Source organism: Crocuta crocuta, unplaced genomic scaffold (assembly GCF_008692635.1).
Source record: "Crocuta crocuta isolate KB4526 unplaced genomic scaffold, BGI_CrCroc_1.0 scaffold18, whole genome shotgun sequence".
Classification (NCBI taxonomy): domain Eukaryota; kingdom Metazoa; phylum Chordata; class Mammalia; order Carnivora; family Hyaenidae; genus Crocuta; species Crocuta crocuta.
The window spans coordinates 1,997,402-2,023,993 of NW_027532589.1; the positions used below are offsets into that span (position 1 = coordinate 1,997,402).

General features: G+C 35.8%; 1 protein-coding gene across 1 annotated transcript in view; it reads left to right on the forward strand.

The window, feature by feature from the left end:
• The window catches only part of DPP10 (dipeptidyl peptidase like 10), a 306,345-nt gene that overhangs the window by 229,706 nt on the left and 50,047 nt on the right, over positions 1 to 26,592 (forward strand). The window contains exons 10-13 of the mRNA XM_077779630.1: positions 14,357 to 14,448; positions 14,834 to 14,881; positions 18,135 to 18,256; positions 19,479 to 19,526. Of these exons, the coding sequence (XP_077635756.1) occupies positions 14,357 to 14,448; positions 14,834 to 14,881; positions 18,135 to 18,256; positions 19,479 to 19,526 (310 nt within the window). The remainder of the gene's footprint in view (positions 1 to 14,356; positions 14,449 to 14,833; positions 14,882 to 18,134; positions 18,257 to 19,478; positions 19,527 to 26,592) is intronic.

Consider the following 26,592-nt stretch of genomic DNA (forward strand, 5'->3'; position numbering starts at 1 on the left):
AGATAGTTAACCTGTATTATTCAGTGTTTAATTCAATGGCAATTTGTTGTAGTTATATCTGTCACTATCCAAAAAGCTAGCTTATATTATGGATCCTTTATTTAGTTTTGATTAAAAGAAGTGGAATTCTTGCATCAAAACTAAAATATTTGTAAACTCATATATATGTATACATACACATAAACTCATATATATACACACATATATGTATATATATGGTATTTACTCCTAGATTACTTTCAACATGAATATGTGATAACAGAATTCTCGACTTTCATAAGCTACCTTAAAGAAAATATGAATAAAAATAAAAACTGGTTTTTCTAAAAATCTATATAAAGTAGTTACTCTTTAGAGTAGAATACGCATTATGCAGTATTAATATCAGTTTATGTGGTTCCTGAGTCAAACAGGGATGCAAAACTTCTTTACCTCAGACCATTGAACTTATGATTGCTTTGGAAGTTTTGTCCTACATCTCTCTCGATAGCAATCCTTATATAGACCTTTAACTTCTGAACAGCCATATCTGGAATTCTGATATCCCGCATTTCCTGTAATGTGGGCTGCAGTTAAGTAAAAAGGCTTTTTGTCAAAGACATTGCTACCTTTTTTCCCTTAGATATGGGGTAAGCAGAGTTTCAATCATGTGAAGTGGTTCAGTTTCATAAACGTAAGGAACTACCTTGTCATCTTGTGAAATCGTGTTAAATGAAAAATTACATGTGTTGGTGAATCTATTCTCTTTCTCTGTGCAGCAATACAAAGTTTTGCTCATGAGAGCTGATGATTTCACTTGAAACAGTTTTAAATGCCATGATTCATTACAAAAACGGGAGAAAATGGCATGCCCCCAATTCACAGTCCTATCACCTAATCAACCCAATAAATTTTTTTCATTAAATTTCACTGCTGTGTCTGATTAGGACATTGTCTGAAAACAATTAGCTCACCTCATGTGATAAATAGTAAATTAAAGCATGCTATTTTAAGCACTATTTCACTTATTTAGATGCTGTAGAAATGAAACAGAATTTAATATAAGAAATTTGAAAGAACAGTGTGTAATCAGGTAAAAAGCACATATATTATCAAATTTTCACTGAAACCAATCTTCTGAAATTTTAAATATAAATACAAGATTAATATTTAAACTTTTCTGCGTAAGAGAAAATATATACCAATTTGAGGAGAGGTATCTGATTTCTAATGGTTCAGTATCTAATGGTGTCTGATACCTTGTTCTCAAATTTTATTTGGCAATTAAAACACTTTATCTGCATCCTAGATTTCCATCCCTCTAGTGAATGAAAATAATTAGTTGTATTGCCATTTATTCTAAAATTAATAGTGAAATATGAGTTTAATTTAAAGTACATTGCCATGGTGCCTTTGTCAAAAGTCCACTATGCTTTCATATTCATAATTGTTTTTTGTATTCTACCAAGTTAATATAATAGAGACCATGGTTGCATGGAAAGAATTATTACTGTGCAGCAAGAATGTTTCTTCTTTCTTCTTTGTTCAGTTATCTTAGCTGTGATTGTTTGTCTTTGGAAAGTGGACTGAAAACTGAGATACAGACACCCCCTCAGGAAGATTACTCAAGTTCCTTGATATTTATTTTGAATATGCTGTATGACCATCTACCATATTTTGATTTGTGTTAGGATTATTTACCTACAATCCAGATCAAATGAAATATGCTTGCTGATGTGATATAATCTGATAGGCATTAGAGGAAAATAATTGAGTCCTACAAATATAACTGTAGGACTATAAAAGATAGGCTATGCTATTATATGTGAAATGAGGTTTCACTTATTCCTCAGCCAAGATTTGACCTGGTATATATCAGGGCAACCTCTGCTTGACATAAAGCAAGAAGGACAATTACAGATGCTTGAGGTGAAATCTAAAGGTTGTGAGGTTGTTGTTAAGGCTTCCATCAAGAAAATGTTTGCTCCTAAATTAGAAGCATAATATTTTTATGCTGGATGCATCATTCAAATGAATAATGTGTAATTTTTAATATTGTGTCCTCTGTGTTCAGACATTGTCTCAAAGCATTGGATTTTTACTCATAACAACATTTATTTTTTATTTTTAAAATATTTTTTAAGTTTATTAATTTGAGCGAGTGAGAGAGAGAGAGAGGGAGAGAGAGCAGGAGAGTGGCAGAGAGAGAGGGAGAATCCCAGACAGGCTCTACACTGTCAGTGCAGAGCCCCATGCAGAGCTCGAACTAACCCAAGCTGAAATCAAGAGTCAAAACACTTAACCAACTGAGCCAGCCAGGCTCCCCACTTATGATCACTCTTAATGTGGACACTCTTCTATCCTTAAACATATACCTAGAAACAACAAAATTTCCTGAAAAAATAGAGAAAATATAATTGACCTAGAAATCTTGAGACCAATGCATCTCTGGATATTACAAATAATAGAGCACAATTTCTGTACCTTTTCAATGTTCTGAGATGTTGTTCATCTTAAAATTGGGCACCAAAGATGCACTAAAACCTTAAGCTCTTAGTATTCTGATCTTGGCTCATTCAAAGCAAGGCCTGATAATGAGTAAGGTAAACCATTTACCGGGATGTTGACATGTGGGAATTTGGCAATTAAATATGTGACTTCAGAACTCCACGCAAGCCTTTGGGCTGTGCCTATCTCAAATCACAGAAATTTGGTTTCAACTTTGCATTTAGAGTTTTATTCAGAAAATACTTATTAGTGCTATAACGTACCAGATGGTACACACAAAAAAGTTAGTTATAATAAAGAAGTCATAGTCTTGGGGTACCTGGTTGGCTTACTTGGTTAATTATTCTACTCTTGGATTTTGGCTCAGGTCATGATCTCACAGTTTGTGAGGTCAAGCCCTGCATTAGACTCTGCACTGACAACTCAAAACCTGCTTGGGATTCTCTTTCTCCTTTCTCTCTGGCCCTCCCCTACTCATGCTTTTTCTCACTCGCTCTTTCAAAAATAAATGAAGTTTTAAAAAAAGGTACAAGTAATGCAAAGGAGGCGTAATTGCAGATTTAAACTGTATTTTAAAATACTATAAACTTTATGCCGACAAATTTGAAAACTTGAGTGAAGTAAATTCTAGGAAAAATATCTGATTTAAGAAACAAGCAATGTGATTGTCTCATAATATTAAGGAAATGGAACAGTGTTTTAAAAGTGTTTTCAGGGGTGTCTGGGTGACTCAGTATGTTAAACATCCAACTTTGGCTCAGATCATGATCTCACAGTTTGTGAGTTCGAGCCCCATGTCAGGCTCTGTGGTGACAGCTCAGAGCCTGGACCCTGCTTTGCATTGTGTCTCTATTACTTCACCACTTACACTCTGTATCTCTCTTTCTCTCTCTCAAAAATAAATAACCATTAAAAAAATTAAACAGTGTTTTCACATCAGGTACAGATGGTTTTTAAGGATGGGCTCTACCAAATACTCAAGAAGCATGCACTTAAATTGTATAAAAATACATTCAAAAAAGAGAAAAAGATGGAATATTTTTGATACATTTAATGATACAGGTATTACCTTGTAACCAAAATGAAAGGGAGACAATACGAGAAAGGACAGTTACAGGTCACTTAAGAACTCCTAAATCAAATAGAAGCAAACTGAATTCTTCAATGGATTTAAAAAAATACTGCTATTTTTCACAAGGGAAGGCTGTCTGCTTAAATTTTAAATATCCATGATATAATTCACTACATTTTCATCTACAGGGGATATAATCATCTTAATAGATGCAGAAACAGTCTCCAATAAATTCCACAAATCCATATTCAAAAACCTTAGAAATTTAGGAACCAAGACAATTTCTTTATGCTGATAAAGGCATTCGCCAAAAGCTTAGGTTATATAGCATAGTCTACAGTGGAACATTAGGTACACTCCTTTTAAAATTCAGCATTGAAACTTTGTATATTGACAGATGGTAAGTAGACATAACCTGGGGATTACTCCTTAATGTGTAAAATATTGAATTACTATGATATACACTTGAAATTATAAGATAGTTTATGTCAATAAGCTTAAATAAAAATAAAGCAGAAATAAATAAAGTTTTAAAAAATAAAAGTTAGCATTGAGACAAGAAATCAAAGTGAAGTAACTTTGCACAAAACTGAATAGGATTTTTTTTAAATACCACCTAAGAAAGAAAGACAAAAGCTTTACTGAACTATCTCTTGGAATACTGTTAGTGAAAGGAATGGTAGAAACTAGAAACTGGTGATAGAAATTAAAGACCATGAAGGAAAAAATATATATCTACATATATATTATCTATATATAATATATATACTCAGCTGTATATATAGCTATATATGTCATATATACACCATATATATCATATATATATATAACATGTATGCCATATATATATATCCATATATCTATATCTATATGTTATAGATAGATAGATAGGTATATAACTTGTCAGAAAACACACATCTCCTAATGGTGCTTTCTTAGGGTGCTTCTTGAGAAACAAGTTCTTAGGGTACTAGAGATAGTATTCGTTAGGGACACAGCTCCTTAGGGTACTAGTAATAGAAGTTAAGTGGGTCACCTAATCTTTCACCACTCTTAGGCATGTATATCTTAGAAAATCCAAGATTTTAATAAGAAAATATGGCTGGCATTAGACATGCAGTTGCTATATGAGGTAAACAGGAAGTGAGAATAAGAAATATTTAATAAAGATACCCCTCCCCCAAAATCAACTGAAACAGAAAGATCCAGTAGGATGATACTCTCCAAAGTATCATTAAATATCACTCAATAAGCACTTGTAGATATGAAATTATCAAATGTGAAATTCAAAAAAAGTATAGAGAAAAGTTGTAAACCAAAAAGTAACAGCTTTCAGGAAGAATATTGAAAAAATAGTACAAACTCATAAGAAATTAATGGAAAGATGACCAAAGGTAAATAGATATTGCCAAAAATATACCAGTAGTTATCAGGAAGAGACATGAATACAAATAAATAAACAAATGAAATAAAGTAGAGAGGATCAAAATTATTGAAGACATGGAAATAATAGATAACTGATATTTAACTGGGTTTCTTAAAGGAGAAAAGCAGAACAGTGGAAGAGAGGCAACCATAATTCAGGGGCACCTGTGTGGCTCAGTTAAGCGTCCAGCTTCAGCTCAGGTCATGAACTTGGGGTGCATGAGTCTGAGTCCTGCATTGGGCTCTGTGCCAACAGCTCAGAGCCTAGAGCCTGCTTCAGATTCTGTGTCTCCTTCTTCCTCTGTTCTTCCCCTGCCTGCACTCTGTCTCTCTGTCTCTCAAAGATAAAGATTAAAAAATATTTTAAAACCATAATCCAACAACAAATCAAAACAACAGAAATGGTCAAGAAACAAAAGATAACTGTGGGGGAATAAGAACATTTTAATGTTATTAACATAATGATAACATGTAAAACTAAAATCCTAGGACTGGATTTCAAAACATTAAAAAAAACTAAAAGACTGCCTACAAAAAAACCTCATTAAACATGACACCCATAATAAATACGTGAAATATGATGTAGGTTTTTAAAATGTAACCGTCATACCCAATAAATGTAATTTAGCTTAATTTATGTACACATTTAAAACAAAAGGATTTAAATCCTAATGCTAGACAGGAAATCTTTCATCTTGCAAAGCATTAGGAAGACCAAAAGAAGATACTTATAATGTTCAAGGGTGCAAATCACAAAGAAAATATAATAGTTAAAAATGTTTCCATGTTGGGGCTCCTGGGTGGCTCAGTTGGGTAAGCCTCCAACACTGGCTCAGGTCATGATCTCACAGTTTGTGGGTTTGAGCTGTGTTTCAGGTTCTGTGCTGACAGCTCGGAGCCTGGAGCCTGCTCTGGATTCTGTGTCTTCCTCTCTCTCTGCCCCTTCCCTACTTGTGGTCTCTCTCTCTCCGTCTCTCCTCCTCTCTCTCTGTCTCAAAAATAAATAAATGTTAAATTTTTAAAAATGTATCCATGTCTTGGATAGTATAGTCACCACATTCATAAAGTAGATATGCACAAAAAGTACTTGATATGTGGAAAACTTCGTGTACCTTCCTTAGTACCAAGTGAATTATTGACGTTTATACACACACACACACACACGTGAAATATAAAATATGTTGTATTATTTTATTTTTTATTATAATATTAACTATATTATTATATGTAATATGTATTTTATTTTATAAATACAAATATATAACTATGTGTATAACTGTGAACACATTCAAATAAGGAAGAAATCCTTCTCCAGTGTATAAGCAACACTGACAAAAGTTGAACACACATGTTATTTTAAAAGCTCAATAAGTTCTATAAATTAGAAATTACATGAAAGCATGCTATGATTACAATGTAATATACCTAGAAATCAAAAATATATTTCTAACAAGTTTTCTGGCTGGAAACATTTTTAAAGTAAATCCAATTAAATGACTCCTTGAAAAGTTCAAATTTGCAAAATTTACATAATAGTAATAATAATAAGAATCTTTCAGAATCATATGTCAGAAAAAATCATAGCTCTACAAACCTATAAAAACTAAAATGGAAGAATGAAATTAAATGAGTTTAATTTCTAACTCAAATAGCTAGCAAATTATCAGCAAAATCCATCATAAATCAGAAAGATGAAAATATATTTGATGCAGAAATGAGGTACATTATACAGTATTAAGAAAAATGTAGAATAAATTTTTAAAAAGTAATACTTTCTCTTTGAACACGCACACACACGCACACACACACACAAATACAAGCTGGCCCAATCAGAGGAAAAGGAGAAAGGAAACACATGTAATTGGAAATGGGTGGTGACAAATTACAGAAGACATTTGAATATATCCTGGGAGAGTATTTTATAGAATTCTATGTCAACTAATTTGAAAATTTAGATGAAATTTCATGAGGAAATACTTTTAGCCAAAACTGCCCCAAGTGAGACAGACAGCTTACAATGACTAATGATAGAGAAGAAATAATAATGTCATCAAAGAACTGCCCCACATAGGAGCATCAGGGCCGGCCCACATGATTTTATGAGAATCTTACCAGACATTCAAGTGTAATGCCAACACAATTCGAGGTGTTCTTCAGCATGGGCTTTAATTGTTAAAAAAAGCCTTTTACAAAATTTAATACCAATTTTTGGTTTGAAAAAAATTAAAAGGGAGCCTAGGTGGCTCAGTCAGTTAAGTGTCCAACTTTGGCTCTGGTCATGATGTAACGGTTCATTAGTTCAAGCCCTACATTGGGCTTTCTGCTGACAGTGCAGAGCTTGTTTGGGCTTCTCTCTGCCCCCTCTCTCTGCCCCTCACTTCCCCCTCCTTCTTTCTCTCTGAAATAAGTACACATAAAAAAAAATAATTAAAACAGTAGGAATTGGAGGATAAATTCTTAACATGATAAAACCTATGTGCTTCAGTTCATAATCCAATAGAGCGGCACTCCCATTGAGCTCCGGAGGAAGGAAGGATGCACAGTATCTCCACATTTTTTTTTGGAGGTATTTGTTTAAATCAGATGAAAATAAACAACTGGCCATAAGATTTGGAAAAGTACTCAGTGAGATAGTAGGATAGATACCTTGCATATGGAAATAAACAGTATTCTTATATGCTAACAATAACCATTTAGAAAGTATATGGAAAAGATGCCATTCACAATACCAACAAAATAGAAAATACTTAGGAACATATGAAAATGAAATATATATAAAATATATAAATGTGCAAAATGTACAAAACCTGTTTGAGGGCAAGGTTAAAACATTCCTGAAAGGCATAATGTAGACTTGAACAAAATATCCCTGTTCTGGGAAAATATCCCATCCCAACAAATGGGATAAAATTAAGATAATAAAGAGGTCAGTATTAATTATAAATTTTATATTATCCCAATAAGAAATTCTAACAAGTTTTTATATGTGTGAATGAGATATGCTTTTTTTTTTTTAATATTTTTTTAATTTATTTCTAGGAGAGAGAGAAACAGCTCGAGCAGGGGAGGGTCAGAGAGAGGGAGTCACAGACTCTGAAACAGGCTCCAGGCTCTGAGCCGGCAGTCAGCACAGAGCCCGACGCGGGGCTCGAACCCACGAACCGCGAGATCATGACCTAAGCGAAAGTCAGACGCTTAACCGACTAAGCCACCCAGGCGCCCCGAGATATGCTTATTTTTAAGTTCATTTAGAAAAAGAAGTTTGTAGTAATATATGAGGAAATGCCAAAAATATAGAAGAGGTGAACTGTAAATAATATGAATTTTAAAAAATCTCTAACTAAAAATGTGTGGTTTTAGGACATGAATTAATAGAGACTAAAGGAACATAATATACAGTACAGAAAAAGACTTAGACACATATGGAAATTTAGTATATAATAGAGATGGTAATTCAAAGTGCTGGAAAATGAGTTTTTAAAAAAATAGTTTTGGAAAAACTGAATATCATTAAGGAAAATATAAAAGTAGTTATGTACTACCACCATAATCCTAAAATGATCAGAAATCTAACTTTACACGTAACCAGGGGAACACATAATAAATTATTTGTAATCTTAGTTTGAAGAAAGCCTTTATACTATGTACCAATATACTATGCACTATGGAGACAATATAAGAATATGATGGTAAATTTGATTACATAAAGATTAGAAAAATATTTTTAGTCTTTCCTCCATTTTGAATTTATTTTTGTATATGGTCTAAGAAAGTGGTCTAGCTTCATTTTTCTGCATGTTGCTGTCCAGTTCTCCCAGCACCATTTGCTAAGGAGATGGTCTTTTTCCACTGGATACTCTTTCCCACTTTCTCGAAGATTAGTTGGCCATACATTTGTGGTTCCAATTCTAGGTTCTCTAGCCTATTCCATTGGTCCATGTGTCTGTTTTTGTCCCAGTACCATATGTCTTGATGATTACAGGTTTGTAGTACAAGCTAAAGTCCAGGATTGTGATGCCTCCTGCTTTGGTTTTCTTTTTCAACATTACTTTGGCTATTCAGGGTCTTTTGTGGTTCCATACAAATTTTAGGATTGTTTGTTCTAGCTTTGAGACGAATGCTGGTGCTATTTTATTTGGGATTGCATTGAATCTGTAGATGGCTTTGGGTACTATGACATTTCAACATTATTTCTTCTTCCAACCTATGAGCATGAAATGTTTTTCCATTTCTTTGTATCGTTTTTAATTTCTTTCATACGCTTTCTACAGTTTTCAGCATATAGATCTTTTACCTCTTTGGTTAGTTTATTCCTAGGTATTTTATACTTCTTGGTGCAATTGTAAATGAGATCGATTCATTGATATCTTTCTGTTGCTTCATTATTGCTGTATAGAAATGCAACCGATTTCTATACATTGATTTTATATCCTGCTACTTTGCTGAATTCAAAGACCTAAATGTGAGACAGGAAACCATCAAAAATCCTAGAGGAGAAAAAGGCAAAAACCTCTTTGACCTTGGCCACAGCAACTTCTTACTTGACATGTCTCCAAAGACAAGGGAAATAAGAGCAAAAATGAACTACTGAGAGCTCATCAAAATACAAAGTCTCTGCATAGCAAAGGAAACAATCAACAAAACTAAAAGGGAACCAACAAAATAGGATAAGATACTTGCAAATGACATATCGGATAAAGGGTTAGTATCTAAAATATATAAAGAACTTACCAAACTCAGCACCCAAAAACCAAATAATCCAGTGAAGAAATGGGCAGATGGTATACACATTTTTCCAAAAAGACATCCAGGTGGCTAACAGACACAAGAAAGGATGCCCAACATCGCTCATCATCAGAGAAATATCAAAAACACACTGAGATACCATATCACTTGAATCAGCGTGGCTAAAATTAAGAACTCAGGAAACAACAGACGTTGGTGAGGATGTGAAGAAAGGGGAACCCTCCTGCACTGTTGGTAGGAATCCAATCTGGTGCAGCCACTCTGGAAAACAGTGTGGAGCTTCCTCAAAAAATTTAAGAAAGAATTACCCTATAACCCAGCAATAGCACTACTATGAATTTATCCAAAGGAAACAGGAGTGCTGATTCATAGGGGCACATGTACCCCAATGTTTATAGCAGCACTTTCAACAGTAGCCAAATCATTGAAAGAGCCCAAATGTCCATCAACTGATGAATGGATAAAGAAGATGTGCTGTTGATATACAATAGGATACTACTTGGCAATGAAAAGGAACAAAATCTTGCCAATTGCAATGACATGGATGGAACTGGAGGGTATCATGCAAAGTTAAATAAATTGGTCAGAGAAAGATATCATGTTTTCACTCATATGTGGAATTTGAGAAACTTAACAGAAGACCATGGGGGAAGGGGTGGAAAAAATAGTTACAAACAGAGAGTGAGGTAAACCATAAAAGACTCTTAAAATACAGAGAACAAACTAAGGGTTGATGGGAGTTGAGGGGCAGGGAGATGAGGGGACAGGGAAAATGGTGATGGGCATTGAGGAGGACACTTGTTAGGATGAGCACTGGGTGTTGTATATAAGTTATGAATCACGGATCTACTCCCAAAGCCAAGAGAGACTACACTGTATACACTGTGTGTTAGCTAACTTGACAATAAACTATATAATATATATTGGGAGAAATAGTGCCATAACCAGTGTCAAGATAAAATGACAATCCAGAAGAACGTAATTGCAGTTTATAGCTTACATAATGGATATAAAGACATAAGGAACGCTTGAAAAATAGACCAATACACAAAAGAAATCTGATAGATAATATAAACATTAGCAGAGTCTGATAATGACTGACTTATTTATAATTATGCAAATGACACATTATATATGTTCTATTATACATATAGGTATATATATGATGCTGAACTTTTTCCTAAGAGAAATGCAAAATGAAACTACAGCAGTATACCTGTCATAAGTTGGGTTTCACAGGAAGCCAACTGAAAAGAAGATTAGCCTGCAGGACTATTATTACACAAGACATCAATAATTTTGAAAAGTAACACAAGGAGGCAAAATTGGGCAGAAAAATTTGAGCTTCAGGGCCATCTGAATGACAGCCTCCACTGATGCCACAAAGTGTTCTACACGAGGTGGCTCTCAGAGAAGTCCCAAGAGGGTTGTGCTTGGGTCTTCCAGTAATAATCAGGCTGTCCTTGGATGGGGACTGCCCTTGAAAAGAGGTCTGATCTTAGGTGAGACTGTTTTCTTCACTCCAGGAAACCCTCAAAGAAGACTGACAGCTGAGCACGTCCTTCCCACGGTACTTCTATCTGCTTCCAAGGTCCTTCCTTCCAGAACCCTGTTCCAATCGGCATATCCTAGTGTCTACTACACCACAATTTCTCTCCCATCTGATTGGCAAAAATTCAAACACGGAACAACATATTCTGCAACATGCCCATGAGAAAATAAGTGTGTTATACATTGCTGGTAGATGTGGAAAATGATACTTCCCTTCTAAAGCAACATATCCTGACACTATTTCCCGACACATTAAACCACAAGGATATATAGAGTTAACCATTGTGGCATTATTTGAGATGTGCATCTTGGGAGGCTCATTATAGTATAGCCACACAACAGTGAACTATACAAGAATAAAAAGGATGGAAGAAGATCTGTTATGAGAGAGCATGTCCCATATTCGCTATTTTATCTCTAACTTACATGTGTATGTGTAACTGGGTTTACATTTATGGTTATAAAATGTTAATGTTTTAGTTATAAAGAGTCTCCCCCAGCAAAGGATAAACAAGAACCTAATAAATAACCTTTTCTATACGTGGTGAGAATGGCATGAAACCAAGACTTCTTGCAGGCGTGCATACACACATGCACACTCTACATATATATGAACTACCTACACAGTCTTTAATGAATATTGGGATGCCTGGGTGAGCCAGTCAGTTAAGCGTCCCACTTCAGCTCAAGTCATGATCTCATGGTGAGTTCGAATCCCACAGCAGGCTCTTTGCTCAAAGTGCAGAGCCTGCTTCAGATCCTCTCTCTCCTTCTCTCTCTGCCCTTCCCCTGCTCATAGTCTTGCATTCTCTCTCAAAACTAAGATAAGCACTAAAAAAGATAAAAAGAATATTAAATAGAAAGATGAGGACACCAAAGGTATGTTGGAATACTAAGAGAAGCAAATACACCTGCATGTAAATCAAACTGATGCCAATTTTACTTAAAGAGAATAAACATGAAGTAAACAGTTAATGGAGAAAAAGATACTCACATAATGTGCAAGTATCATCCCACTTTTAATTAAAAGGCAAAATGTATTTTTACAATGAATATATCTCAGTTACCATGTAAACATACTGTCATGAGTGGGAAGACGTGTAATGGTATTCCTTTTTTTTTAATTTTTTAAATGTTTTATTTATGTCTGGGAGAGAGACAGCATGAACAGGGTAGGGTCAGAGAGAGGGAGATACAGAATCTGAAGCAGGTTCCAGGCTCTGAGCTGGCTGTCAGCACCAAGCCCAATGCAAGATTAGAACCCACAAACCGTGAGATCATGACCTGAGCCAAAGTCAGACGCCTAACCGACTGAGCCACCCAGGTGCCCTGGTATTCTTCTTAATATGAAGCAGAAGAGGTATCCAATATTACCTGTGTAATATTCTTGCCAAAAATATTTAGCCCAAATTAAAGCATAAGAAAACAATCAGATAAATAAAAAATGCTGGACATTCTATAAGACCGCTCACTGGACCAAGAGTCTAAAAAATGGTCAGTATTAAATCAAAAAAGATAAATGTTTTTCTTTGAGATAGAAGAGATGACAATCCAACATATGTAAACATTGAGACATCTATTTTATCTAAATATAGAAATGTACATATTTACATATCTAAACATAAAACACTTTGTGTGTGGGGGGCTGTTGTGGAAATTTGGGTATAGACTATATTTAGATGATATTGATGTAAATATTCATAGGTGTGTATGTGATTTGCTTACATGTGGAAATAATAATCTTGAGAGATGTATATTGAAGTATTTAGGCAAAAATATCCTTATGTTTGCAACTTACTTTTAAATGATTCAGCAGAGAGCGAAATAAGTCAGGCAGAGAAGGACAAATATCATATGTTTGCACGTATAGGAGGATTAGGAGGAACTTGACGGAGGAACAAGGGGGAGAAGAAGGGCGGAAATGGTGGGGGAAAGGGAGAGAGGCAAACCATGAGAGACTCTTGAATGCTGACAAAAACTGAGGACTGATGGATGTGGGAGGGAGGGGGGATGGGCATGGAGGAGGGCACTTTGGGGATGAGCACTGAGTGTTATGTGGAAAATAATTTGACAAACTATTTGTAAAAAAAAATAAAAAAAAAATAAATGATTCAGCAGACAACAAAAGAAGGAGGGCAAATATTCAACAGGTTGATAAAGCATGGTGAATCTAGGTAATGATCTCATGGGTGTTCATGTAGTATCATTCAGCCTTTCTGTAGGTTTGAACATTTTCTCAATTAAAAAGAAAACAAATATGGTACAATTTCATACATGGTAGCTTGAACAAAAAATAATCTGATGAATTAACTGCCAGTAAGGAAGTGGAGAAGATGAGGAGCGATGGAAATTCACGTTGCTGGTAGACTGTAAGTAGGGACAGCTTTGGGAGATACTTTGTCATGATCTAGTCAAGTAGAAGACATGTTTACTAATGACAAATCCTACTTCTTGGTGTTTGTCTCAAGAAAATCCTGCCATGTGCATTAGGAGACCTTAATAGAATTGTTTATAGGCAACTTGTTTTTCAGAACAAAAGTTTGGAAATGCTCAAATGTCAATAAAACAAATTATGCTATATTCATACAAAATATGACAGAGCAGTGGAAACAAACTATGGCTGTAAAAACAACATAATCTCAGAAATAAATTCCTGTGTGAAATTAGCAAACTGTAACAATGATGCAATGCTGTAGAGGTTAAAAGTATATAATAGCATTTATTTAGAATAAAATTTGTTCTGAAATGTTTCATTTAAAGCTGTCCAAACTACAGTCCCCGGTCATTTAGATGAGTGGTACCAACCTGTGTCAACGTGTTGCACAGCCAGTCCTCACCTAGAAGTGTCTTCTAATGGTTTTCCTACAGTAACAGAGAAAAGACACTCTCCTACCCAGATCGATGTTTATATGAATGTGTGTGCATCCTTGAGATTAAAAACAAGAAACTGAGTGTTAGCCTAGAATTGCAGAATTAAAAGTGACACAGGCAGTTGGTATTTTTGTGTTGACCAGAGAAATGCTGTTTAAATTTAAAAAAAAAGAAAGAAAATCAATACTTTCTATTTCTTTGCAGAGTAAAAGTGAGCAAATTACCGTGCGGCATCTGACATCAGGAAACTGGGAAGTGATAAAGATCTTGGCATACGATGAAACTACTCAAAAAATGTGAGCATTTTTGGTTCTCTAGTCAGGTTGGAAGTCATGGTTGTCAAACGCAATCTTTTCTGCCAGATTTATGTATTGCTTCCTGTGGTCCTAGTCCAGACAGCATGGCCTTGGAAAGAGCAATGTTTTCTTTAAAAACTCTACCTACTCTTCACCCAGATAGACACATGCACAGTCACATTTACACAGATACATACACACACACTCAGACTGAGAGAGATCACAGAGAAGTGTGATATATTTTAAGAAAAATCGATGTGTTTCCCAAATGGATCAGAGTCCTGTGGTTGAATAAGAGGCAAGAGCTTGGAAATTCAAGGGAAAACTCAGCATGGCAAAACCTAATCTGTGCCTGACGTGTGTGTTGTTTTCTTTCCCTGGGCAGTTACTTTCTGAGCACTGAGTCTTCTCCCAGAGGGAGGCAGCTGTACAGGTAAGCAAGGTGCAGAAACTTCATTGCACAGGTAGATTTCTCAATGACCGTCTTCACAGCTTAATGATAGGATAGAAAAATCTGCAGTTTCATTTTTGACATGATGCAACCTCACACTCTTGGTCCAGTCTCTCATCTCTGGACCTTCGCAAGCCTGAAGGTTTGGACCTGAAGTGAAGACTGTTTAGCTTTCCTTTTTATTTTTTTTTCCTCACTTGCTTTTACATTTACAGTCTCAAAGTATCTTTTTTTAAGGCTTGCTTTTCTCAACTACTTACCTCCCGGGAATTCACATATTTTCCTCAGTGGACTTTTCTTCTGCTAAGCCTCCTTTTGAATTTTTGGTGCATTTATATTGTACACTAGTAATTTATTCCCAAACAAAATAAAACCATTGTGAACACTTAGAAGAGTATATCAAGAGGATGTTTTCCTCTCCTGTCCCCATAGTGTTTAAAACCTAGTAAGATCATTATTTAAGCCAGGAACACTCATTGCTTACTAAAATAAAGCATTAGATGGGTAATGTTTTCATTTGCCCAATTTTCCCAGATGGAAAGTTATATTCATAAAAGATACTTAAGGTCATACCTATTTAGTATTAAAATGTCTCCTCACTTAGAAGGCTTTCACCAGGACCTCATAAGAATGACTTTTATTTTTGTCTGTCAAGCAACTTATTAATTCTAGACTTTATATACACTTTCTAATTTCCATTTCACAGATTCTTTTTTAAAGTGTCAAAACTGCCATGGTGTATTCTCAGTGGAAATTCATCATGTTTGAAGAAGTGTCACCCGATTCTAACCCACTTGCCTAGACTTTCCCTTGGGAGTAAAAATGCATGTTCAAAGGACCCTAAACTCCCTCTAATTCACTACACACTTTTATTTATGCATAAATTGCTTTCATCTGAAGCAAATGTCTCTTTTTATCACGTCTCCCAATATGTGATTTTTATATTCTTTGTGTTATGGGGCTTTTTGTTTTTCTCTTATTTTTTTTTTAAATTTTTAAATGTTTTATTCATTTCTGAGAGACAGCGTGAGTAGGGGAGGGTCAAAGAGAGGGAGACACAGAATCTGAAGCAGGTTCCAGGCTCTGAGCTAGCTGTCAGCACAGAGCCCAACGCAGGGCTCGAACCCACAAACCATGAGATCATGACCTGAGCCAAAGTTGGACGCTTAATTGACTGAGCCACCCAGGCGCCCGTTTTGTTTTTCTCTTAGAGTCCAAAACCCATATTCTCAATTCTAATGACTTCCAAAGGAAGAACAGCTCTTTATTTAGAGAGACTGATTCTAGTTTTAGTTTAGAGATCTTGATTAAAGTAGTGGTCCCTTTTGTCTTTTTGGTGACCTGAAGCTTCTTTTGAAGCCATGGCAGTTGTGAACAATTTAAGGTTGTGGAACTAGTAGATCAAAGTTTTATTTCTCTCATTTTATGAAACTCAAAGAAAAATGACAGTGTCAAAAGATTAGACTAGGCCATTTCAGCCAATGGAATGATCTCAATCTCTCTTCCCAATTTGATTAGCTGAAAATGTGATTTGAATCAAAATGACTTCTTAGATTTGTGTGCTTGTCTTTGCTCTCCAGTGACTGAGGCAGAATAGTCAGTCTATCTATGAACTGCACCCATGGAGCAGGCCATATTATAAAGGAAATACAGTACCAATAAATTTCCCCTTAAGTAGCTCAGCAAATGCCAGTTGGCCTGACTATAAGATAACGTTACTGTTTAACCCCAGAAAACTCCATCACTGTCTTACCCAGGTCATAAAAAGAATCATTGGTTAACTTAATTTATGGGATGAGATACCCTGAAGAATCACAAATCCTGCTGAATGTTTGACAACAATGAATGTTGTCTCAAAATGAGCATTTCTCAAAATGTGGATTTTTTATTTCAATAGATGATCATAATTTAGATTATGATCTTAGTAATGATAAATATCCTCTGAGGAACTCGAGTCTGAAGTTATACAAAGTAGTAGAGAAGAAAAGGGTTTAAATTTAAGTAGCTGTGGGAAACTGGCATGCATTCTTAGCCTGTGGAGATTGCTGCACAACATTGTGACTCTAATTAAGGAATTTTATACCTAAAAATGACTAAAATGGCAAATGCTATGGTGTATGTGTGTGTGTGAATGTATACACACACACAGACCAGTTTCAAAGAGAAAACCATCAGGTATGATTGCTTTGTAAGGTATAAGGGTGAAGTGGGATAATGTATTAAGTGCTTAGTGTATATTGATCGTTAGACCAGTAAAGGAAAATTTTGGATTCTAATGAGCCCACAATGTTTCAAATGTGAAATTTGAGTTCATGAACTATACTTAACATCTACCTTCAATCGGTTTTGGTGTTCACGCGATACCCCTGTTCCCCTCCACGTGTCTACAGCATACTGCACATCAAATGACTATAGTTCATTTACACATGTGTATCCAGGGTCATGTTCCATTATTTTCTCCAAGTTTAAGTTATACCTTCACCAGCATTTCCAGCTGTCAGCATAATTTATGATACATCAAATAAATGATCCTATATAGGAAATTTAGCCTTGAGTAAATATCTCAATCCCTCTGACCTTAAGCATCCTTATTTATAAAATGAAGAGATGATGGCTTTTCTCTTTGCCTACCTCCCTGATGTCTCAAAGAATGCATGATGATTAACATATTATCACACAAAAAGTAATGTTCCTTTACCAAAAATTTCAGTGTAAGTCTTTAGTGCCAGTATTTTCAGTGTATCTATTAAGTGGGAAACTTTGACGGATACCAAATTCTAATGTTTAGAATTCTGAATTTAGGAAATCATGAGATTGATTCTTTGTGTGACTTGTGAAAACATTTATTAGTTCTTTCAACCAATATTTATTGATGGTGAGTTTATGCTATTCTCTGTGGGCACTTCCTTTTAAAACTTTGCAAAGAAGTATCTATAGAGAAAAGGCAGATAAGTTATATTGAGTCCTGCATAAATCAATTCATTTAGAAGCATGCATATGTACATACTTTTCATATACCTATAAGCATACAGGATTTTAATGTTATTACAGAGTAGAAAAATGTATCTCTTAACATTAGTAATGGAAATTGGCTTTGCATTTATATGGTAGATCCTAACTGACAAGGAACCTCGATATAAGCAATGCCGTAGCTCCTGAGTTTATGTTAATATTTAAATATACGCCACACACTCAAGTACCTGGAATGATACCCTTTCTAATTTTCTTTTCTCAGTGCTTCTACTGAAGGATTATTGAATCGTCAATGCATTTCATGTAACTTTATGAAAGAACAGTGCACATATTTTGGTGCCAGTTTTAGTCCTATGAATCAACATTTCTTATTATTCTGTAAAGGTAAGTATTTTATTTAATCAGTATCTATTACCATCATGAGTAACTATACTCTCTAGCTATATGATTTGATACTCTAAATTTGTTTAAGTTATAAGTTATGGATTCACTGAGATACAAATTGCATCTTCATGTAGAAAACAATTGGGAGTCAGCATTTACTTGTGGTCACTAAGGGCTGTTTAAACATGAACTTTTTGAAAAAGTGGAAAAGCATATTTACATCACCAAAGTCATGCTACAACAATAAACTTACTTACCTAGTCTTTCCAAACAAAACAAAACAACCACAGTCCTCTTACTAAAATACTGGTTTGGAGGTTAAGAGATTTAGGATCTACAGATTCAATTGCCTGAGTCTAGCAGCCTGAAATTCAGAGACATTATATTCACCCCGATTAGGTCTATCAACTAAAAATACTCTATAGACTTATATAGTAGTATGGTATATCTAGGTTATACTGATAAGAATCATTGCCCATTAGACATGGGTCCCTTATAATGTGATGGAATGAGTGTTGTTGATTCAGCCGGTATGTGAAGCCGTCCTCACTTGAGACATCCTGAGGAATAAATTTGTTCTTTTTATTTTTTTTTTTATCTTGGTAGATACCAAGTGGTCAAAGAAACAAAGTAGTCAAAACAGTACTTGGTTGATGACGTCAGGGAAAAACCATTAGACCTCTAGATAGAATTCTATAGAGGAATAAATCTTCAAGAGAACATCTTATAGTTACACTGCATTAACTAGTATATCTGAAATATTTGGTGATTCCAGTTAATGTATTTTTTCAATTAGTATATGATATTTCTATTACACATGCTTTCTTGGCTGAGGGGTAAACAGAATTTAATTCTGGGTGAACTAATGAGGGGTCACAGGGTCCGGAACCAGCATTCTGCGCATCACTGACCGTTCTGTTGAGTAGTGAAAGGGTAGGGAGAAGACTGGGAACCACAGAAATACAGAAGTACAGGGCATTTTGGAGAAAGGAAAAATCTCAAAAATGATCTCTGGAAATAGTTTCTTTCCCCATATGTTCTTTTCTTGAATACAACATCATAGACAGTGATGAAATGTAGTTATCTGGCTTGTTTCATTGTTTTTAATATGAAATACTTGTATTTGGGAAAAATAACCATTACATTGCTTTTCCAATCAGTATTACTTAACTGTCTTTAAAATATTTATACATATTTTTATACATATGTTTTTAAAATCCAGGCCCAGGCATCCCAATGGTCAGTCTACATAACACGGAAAACCCAGCAAGTAAGTACACAAACACGGCAATGTGGAAGAGTCATGGTGGGCACTGGTATGAGGTATTATATATTCTTAGTGTCATATTCTTACAGAACCTTTTTCAAAGGTGTTTCCAGTATGGGGAAAGATGTGTAGGTACCATCAACTTGACTTTGTTTATGTAAGAGAAACCGTAAAGCAAGTGGTTTGAGCCATCTTACATGCCTGAAATAGGGTGTCTATTGTATCTAAATTGAAAGAGGACTGATTGAAGAGGCTCATTTAGGTACGTTTCAGCCTACCAGCTCCTCACTGCTCTGGCTCATTTTTTTCCTGGGCCTCATATAGATAATTCCTCCTTTTTGTGTATGTTATGTTTGTTTGAGAAAAATGTTATTTTTTCTATCCGATTTCAGATATCCAGGGCTTTCTAGTTTTATATATTCATTTATTCTTTTATGTATTTAATTCATCTATTAAGTGAGCATCTATTTTATCAAACAATATGAAAGATGTTGGGTGGACCTTGTTAATAATATATGGTCAATGTGTTTGTTTAAGAAATTATGGTAGAGTACATAAGTAAAGGCATGGATGGTTGCTTAAAAATGGATAGCAAGGGGGTGCCTGCGTGGCTCAGTTGGTTAAGCATCCAACTTGGGCTCGATCCCCGCGTCGGGCTCTGTGCTGACAGCTCAGAGCCTGGAGCCTGTTTCAGATTCTGTGCCCCTCTCTCACTCAAGGATAAATAAACATTAAATTTTTTTTAAAAAAATGAATAGCAAGATGCTGCCCTCCTGCCTTTCTTCCAGGTTTCTTTTCCTTCTTTCAATTTTATTCAGTAAATACTCTTATGGTCCAAAGATTTACATTAAGCTACTATGATCTAATAAGTGAGGCCTCGATTTATGAACTTATTTCACTTATTTCACTCTTTAAAGATGCAGAAACTGAGTCACAGGGAGGTTAAATAACTTGCCCAATTCATGCTAATAGGTAGCAGAGCCAGGAATCATATGTGACAGTCTGACTCCAGAATAGGTTTGTAATTGATGTAGGAGACTTAGAAAGGAGGAGTCGTCTCACTGTTGCTTGGTGTTAGGGTTTTATGTTGGATAAGGGTATAGGGTCCAATCATCAAAGTTGAGTGATAGGTGAATAATAGTTGTTATTTCATGAATCATCGAAGGTAGGAGGTACTGATAGCAGCGACTGTTGCCTTGGAACATGTTTGGGATCCAGTTCTTCTTAGATGTTATCATGTGTTTAGGACCTAGGACAAAACCCAGAGAATGATTAGCTTTCTTGCTTCCCCCTTGAAGTGGGAACATAGCTTCTTTGGTGTGTTCAGAGGCAAAATATAGAAATGTGGTCTAGCAAAAACAAACAAACAAAAGAGCCAGGACCTAGCCTTTCTAAAACGGATTCCCCTGTTTCCCTACTTCATAATCACAACCATAAAATGGCAACTTACTGTGTTTTGGTCTTTCACACCTCATATTTAAGAAGAAGTCTTGGCATTAGACTGTACTGTTGAAAGACCATGTTATTTTTAGGGAACAGAGGAAGACTGTTTATGCTCTTCAAATACCAGCGTATAGAGATTCCCTCCCTGTTCTAGAAAAAGACAATTGCTTAATTACTAATGGAGTTTTGTGTGGTTGGGAATAGGTAAACACATCATTTAGTTTCTACTTATCAGTATAAATTTTAAAGTTGTTCTTTAAAGAAGTTATGATAAGCAAATTAATCTGTTCAGTATTAACACTAATGTCAATGATAACAGTAAAACAGTATTTGCAAGCTTGAATTTTACAGATTGAAAAATCAGTATACAAAATGAGTTTATTACATACCTTTCGTGAGATCTGAAATTAGCAAATCAATTTTTTGTGAAGATGAGATATACTTGCAACATAAGATGCACTGAATACATATTATATTGCATATTCTACCAATGATTTTTTTTAAAATTTGCATTCCGATTTAATTTTAATTAACAATTACAAGGCAATGTTTTCTAGTAATATCTACTGCAAACAATGAAACATTTTTGTATAAGTGAAATAATCCAGTTGTGATTATCTCAGGGTCAAAAAAAAAAAAAGGGAATGTGGCATAGTCAGGTGCTTAATTTTCTTTTTAAAAGACATGTATTGAGATAAAATGCATTCAATATCAATAAAGTTTTGGCTTAATGGATTTTGGATTAATCTTTGTTACACTAATGAATTAATCATAATTCCTTTGGGCCACATGAAGTAAAATAGGATATGAAAACAAAATTGAAGTTTCAGCTAACGTGAATCTCCTGGATGACTGAAGAAAGGGAGAAAAGAGGTTTTGGAGTGTCTATTCTTCCAGCCCTATCTATCCCTGTGGAGTTTCCCCAGGTTGCCACAACTCCTAGCTGAAGGTCACCATGGATGTTTCACACAACCATCTGCCCTTGACCTGCAGGCCTAGCCACTGAGCCCTGGGTTACTGGACTGTCACTTATGAACTCCTATCCATTGTTCATATATTTGTAGTTTTTCAGTAAAATGTTATCAAATTATGCTACTAAATCAACATCAGTGTCCTATTAGGGTTAAAAATGTCTGAGCTTTATTTTTAAGTGATTAAGGAGTCCAGATGTTTATGTCACACAAACAAAACTTTTGAAAATGTATCTAAATTTTAAGAAAATAATAATACAAATGTTAAAATTCTTGCATTTGCCTACCAGCCTTCCAGGTGACCATTGTACTTTCTTCTTAAGCATTTTCCTAACACTCTACTATGAACATGTATTACTTTTTTTTTCATATATTACTTTTTAATGAAAAGAAACCCTTCATTAAAATGCCCAATGACTTGAGACAAGTTATAAATATGCAAAACTTTACTTATAATTTCAAAAGTCCTTTGTCTCGTTACCATTTTCTTTTTACCATTTTCTTTTTACATTTTTATCTTTTCTTTCTCCTTAGTTTAGCAGTCATGCTTGTTTCCTTCTCATCCCATTTCTTGTTCTCCTTTCTCTTTACTTCTCTACTTTTCTTTCCTTCTTCCCAATTTTGTTTTCATTTTCTTCTCTTTCAAAAATCACATCCTAACATTTCTTCCTCTTCACACTATTTTACCAAACAGCTGTGTATTGTTTTCTGAATTCGTTATAAAAAAAATGCTACCACCTCTTAATATTTTCAAAGTGGCTTTACTATTTCCTAAAAATTTTTCTTAGAATATTGTTTAAAACAGAATTTTTTGGCCCCAACAGTAAATGAATGGCCTTTTTATATAGAAGTAAAAATTTCTCAACTGCCCCTATACTTATGTATTTAGTTTATATGTAATTAGGTTTATTTTTGCCATTGACATTGACAGTAAAGAGAAATCATGAGAAATTATTAGTATATTACACTCATTGTCTTTGTATCCATTATTCATTTGTCAATTAGCCATTTTAATAAACGACTGATTTATTTTAATAAATAGCCAACAAGATAATCTGTTAGAGGTATAAGTAGATTTTTACCTTCAAAAAACTGTCCTCATTGTACTTAGCAAATATCAAGTGACACTGGCTTCCTCTAAATACAAAACAAATGGTTTTATCCACAACTAAGTGCATTTTTATGATAGTTCTTAGATTATAGATGCTGAATCTCTGATTAAAGTATACAGAGTTTAAGCATTCACTTTTTAAATTTTATAATTCAATGTTTAGGATAGCTTCCTTGAAAATATACTATTTAAATAATCTGGAATTTCTGACATTTTAGTGATAGTATAAACCTCTACGAACATCTGAGTTCCCAAATTTATATTGTAGAGGATGACACTTATTTACAAGAGATGTGCCTGCAGTCATGCACAGAATTCAGAGGACAGTGCAGGAAACAAAGTTAGATGGTCATAAGCTGGGGCTAGATCATACACATCTTATGTTTCAGTCTAAGGAGTTTGGATTTAACAATAAAGTATCAATGATAAACCATTGACAATTAATAAATTTGTCTTCTAGTCATGGAGTAACTGAACTAAAAGTAGAAATAGCCTCTTGATAGGAAAAAAAAGGAAAAGAGAAAAACTAGATAAAATAAATAAAAAACACTTTTCAAGCATCTGACAATCATCAAGATTGGACCCTGATCCCTGGAAGAAGGGAAATGAGTGAGATTAATGTAATTGCCCTGGCTTTCTGGCTGCAATTATTTTCTGAATCTCAGTGCAATGAAGAACAATCCAAGAAGAGTATAAATGGTAGCTCAAAGTCAAAATACAGACAGACACTGGAGTTCAGAAAGGTTGAAGCTGTTGGAATGTTGAAAAGATTGGAAAATACATGGGGGAGGAAGAGGCAACATGGAGAAAAACAAAACAGAAAACTTAACAGCACTGTGGAGGATCATCTGGAGTCCTACTGCAAAAAACGTCCAGCTGGGCGATGGGGAAAAGTCAGAGCTCAGAAAGTGCAGGGCTGTGATACAAGTTCCAATCAGGCAACATACTAGACTGCTTAGGAGACAGCCCACAGGAGTCATGCCTTAGTGGTAGAGCTGCACTAGCCACATAGCAGAGTTCACTCTAACCCACACTAAAAAGATATTTCTCAGAGCCTTGAAATGATTAATCTGAACCACAAGGAGCTTAAACATATGCCAGAACAAAGTCCAACAATTTCAAAAGAACAAAATCCAAAGCACTGTAAATATCACAAGTGTCAGAATCCAATAACACACTACTGGCTTTGTGAAGAAGCTAGAGAATGTGATGCAATCCTGGGGAAAGAAAAAAGCTAGTAAGTAGAAATGGACTCAGCAATGACAGGGATGGAACTCTCTGACAAATACACTAAACTAGCTATTATAAATAGGATTTTGAAAATCAAATCAAGAAAAAGGATGAATACAATGCAAATATAAATAGAATATTTTCAAAGGAAGCTTACGAACTTAAAATACCTGAAAATAAAAAATTCACTAGAAAATACAATTAGACACTACAAAAAAGAAAAACAAAAGATCAGCAAACTTGAAACATTATCAATAGAAACTTCCAAACACAGAAAGAAAAGGAATGGAATAAATGAACAGAGCCTAAGTTAACGTAGGTCAAGGTCTCTATCTATGATGTTTTTAACTGGAGTCAAACGGGGAGGCATGCAATAAAATATTGAAATAAAGGCCAAATCCAAGTAAGATGAAAAGCATAAAATAACAAGCATCGAGCAGAATGTATCCCAATAGAAAAGGTTATTTAAAAAACAAAACCACCTTAAATCATCAAAAATAGAAGGGCACATTACATCCACACATTACATACATGGTAGCAAAGCCAAGAATTACTGCAAATGTCTCATCAGGGGACAAATAGAGCAAAGCCTTTAAAATGATGATGGAAGAATTCCAGAGAAGGAGGCAGAATAGGACAACCCTAAGCACATCACGTCCCAGGGATACAACTAGGTAAAACTCACATCAGCAATAACACAGAAAATGTCAAGAGGCTAGAGAACAAAGTCCACAACTAAGGGGGCTCTGGCACTGTCTTTGGAAGGGAGGGAGAGAAGCAGGGAGGGAGGGATGCGGCCATGGTGCAGAGGGGAGTGAAGCAGACTCTCACATTGGGGAGCACACAGAGGGAAGACAAATTCTCATAACTTTTGGCTTTAAAAACCAGAGGGGCTGAATTTCAGGAGTTCTTACAACCAACAGCACTCAAAAAGTAAAACCTTAAAAATGAGTGTGCTCAGGGGCACCTGACTGGCTCAGTTGGTTAAGCTTTGGACTCTTGTTTTAGGCTCAGGTCATGATCTCAGGGTTCTTGAGTTCAAGCCCCTCCTCGGGCTTCACTCTGACAGTGCAGAACCTGCTTGGGATTCTCTCTCTTTGCCCCTCCTCTGCTCATGTGTGTGTTCATTCTCTCTTTCTCTCAATAAATAAATAAACTTTAAAAAAATCTTTAAAGAATGAGTGGGCTCAGCTCTAGGAGAACCCTGAGAGCAAGAGGAAACTGAGTCTCCACCCTTAAAGAGACAGCACAATAAACAGCCCACAGAGATGCAGCATACAGGCAGCCAGGGGCATACAGAAACGAGATTTTGTTACTAATCAATCTCATGAGTGTGCTGGAGAGTCAGGGATCCTTGAGGGACTTCAGACATAAAGGAGCTGGTGGGCACCATATCCTGCCCCCACCTCCCAGAATAAACACGTGACCACCTGCAGGAACCAGCAAAAGGCCCAGACACTCACTGTGTGCTAACACTGCACATCCTGCACACCTCCATACCCTGCACTTCAGACCTGCCCCCACCAGCCAGGTAGGACTTAGTCCTAGAAGATGCAGGCCCCTCGCCCAGAGGATAAACACAACCTTACTACCACCACCACCCCTCCCCCATGCACTTTGTGGATCCTTGCCCTTGGCAGAGCCAACCCCTCCAACATGCTCTTGGCCAGAACCCATCCAAAATGGTGCTACACACCTGGCAATGTGCAAGGAGCGCTGAGAGGCCAGCAGCACTCCAAAGTGACTCCAGTCCCAGGAACAGGGGGAGATAACCACATCCACCACTCTAGGTGTGACCCTCCTCCTGTGGGCAGGAGACAGAGAGCTGGTGTGACTGAAGGCCCCACCCACCAAGAACAGCTTCTCAGAGGACAAACAGGTAAAGCATCCTGCAGTCTGGTTTTGCTCTATCTCTGGTAAACACCTGGTCTGACACAACTCAAGCCCAAGGCAGCCCAAGACTGTCCCACTGACACAAAAGGGACCAAGCACTTCCCACAACAGACAAAGAGAGGCGCTGCAGATGACCGGACTGATGAAAAAAGCGGCTCAGCCACAACAGCAGGGCACACACAGCGCAGGTGGGAATCACCCCTGAAGCGGCAGTTCTGGGGCACAGGGGGCACTGCACTGCAGGGAACTACAGGACCTCTTCTTCCTAAGGCACTGCCCTCAAGAGCAGGAGACGCAGCTGACTTTCCTGACACACAGAAACAGACACCTAAGAAATCACTGAGACACTTAAGAAGAAAACACAGAAAACACAGAAAAAAAAAAAAAACACAGAAAAGAGAATACAATCAGATATAAAGAA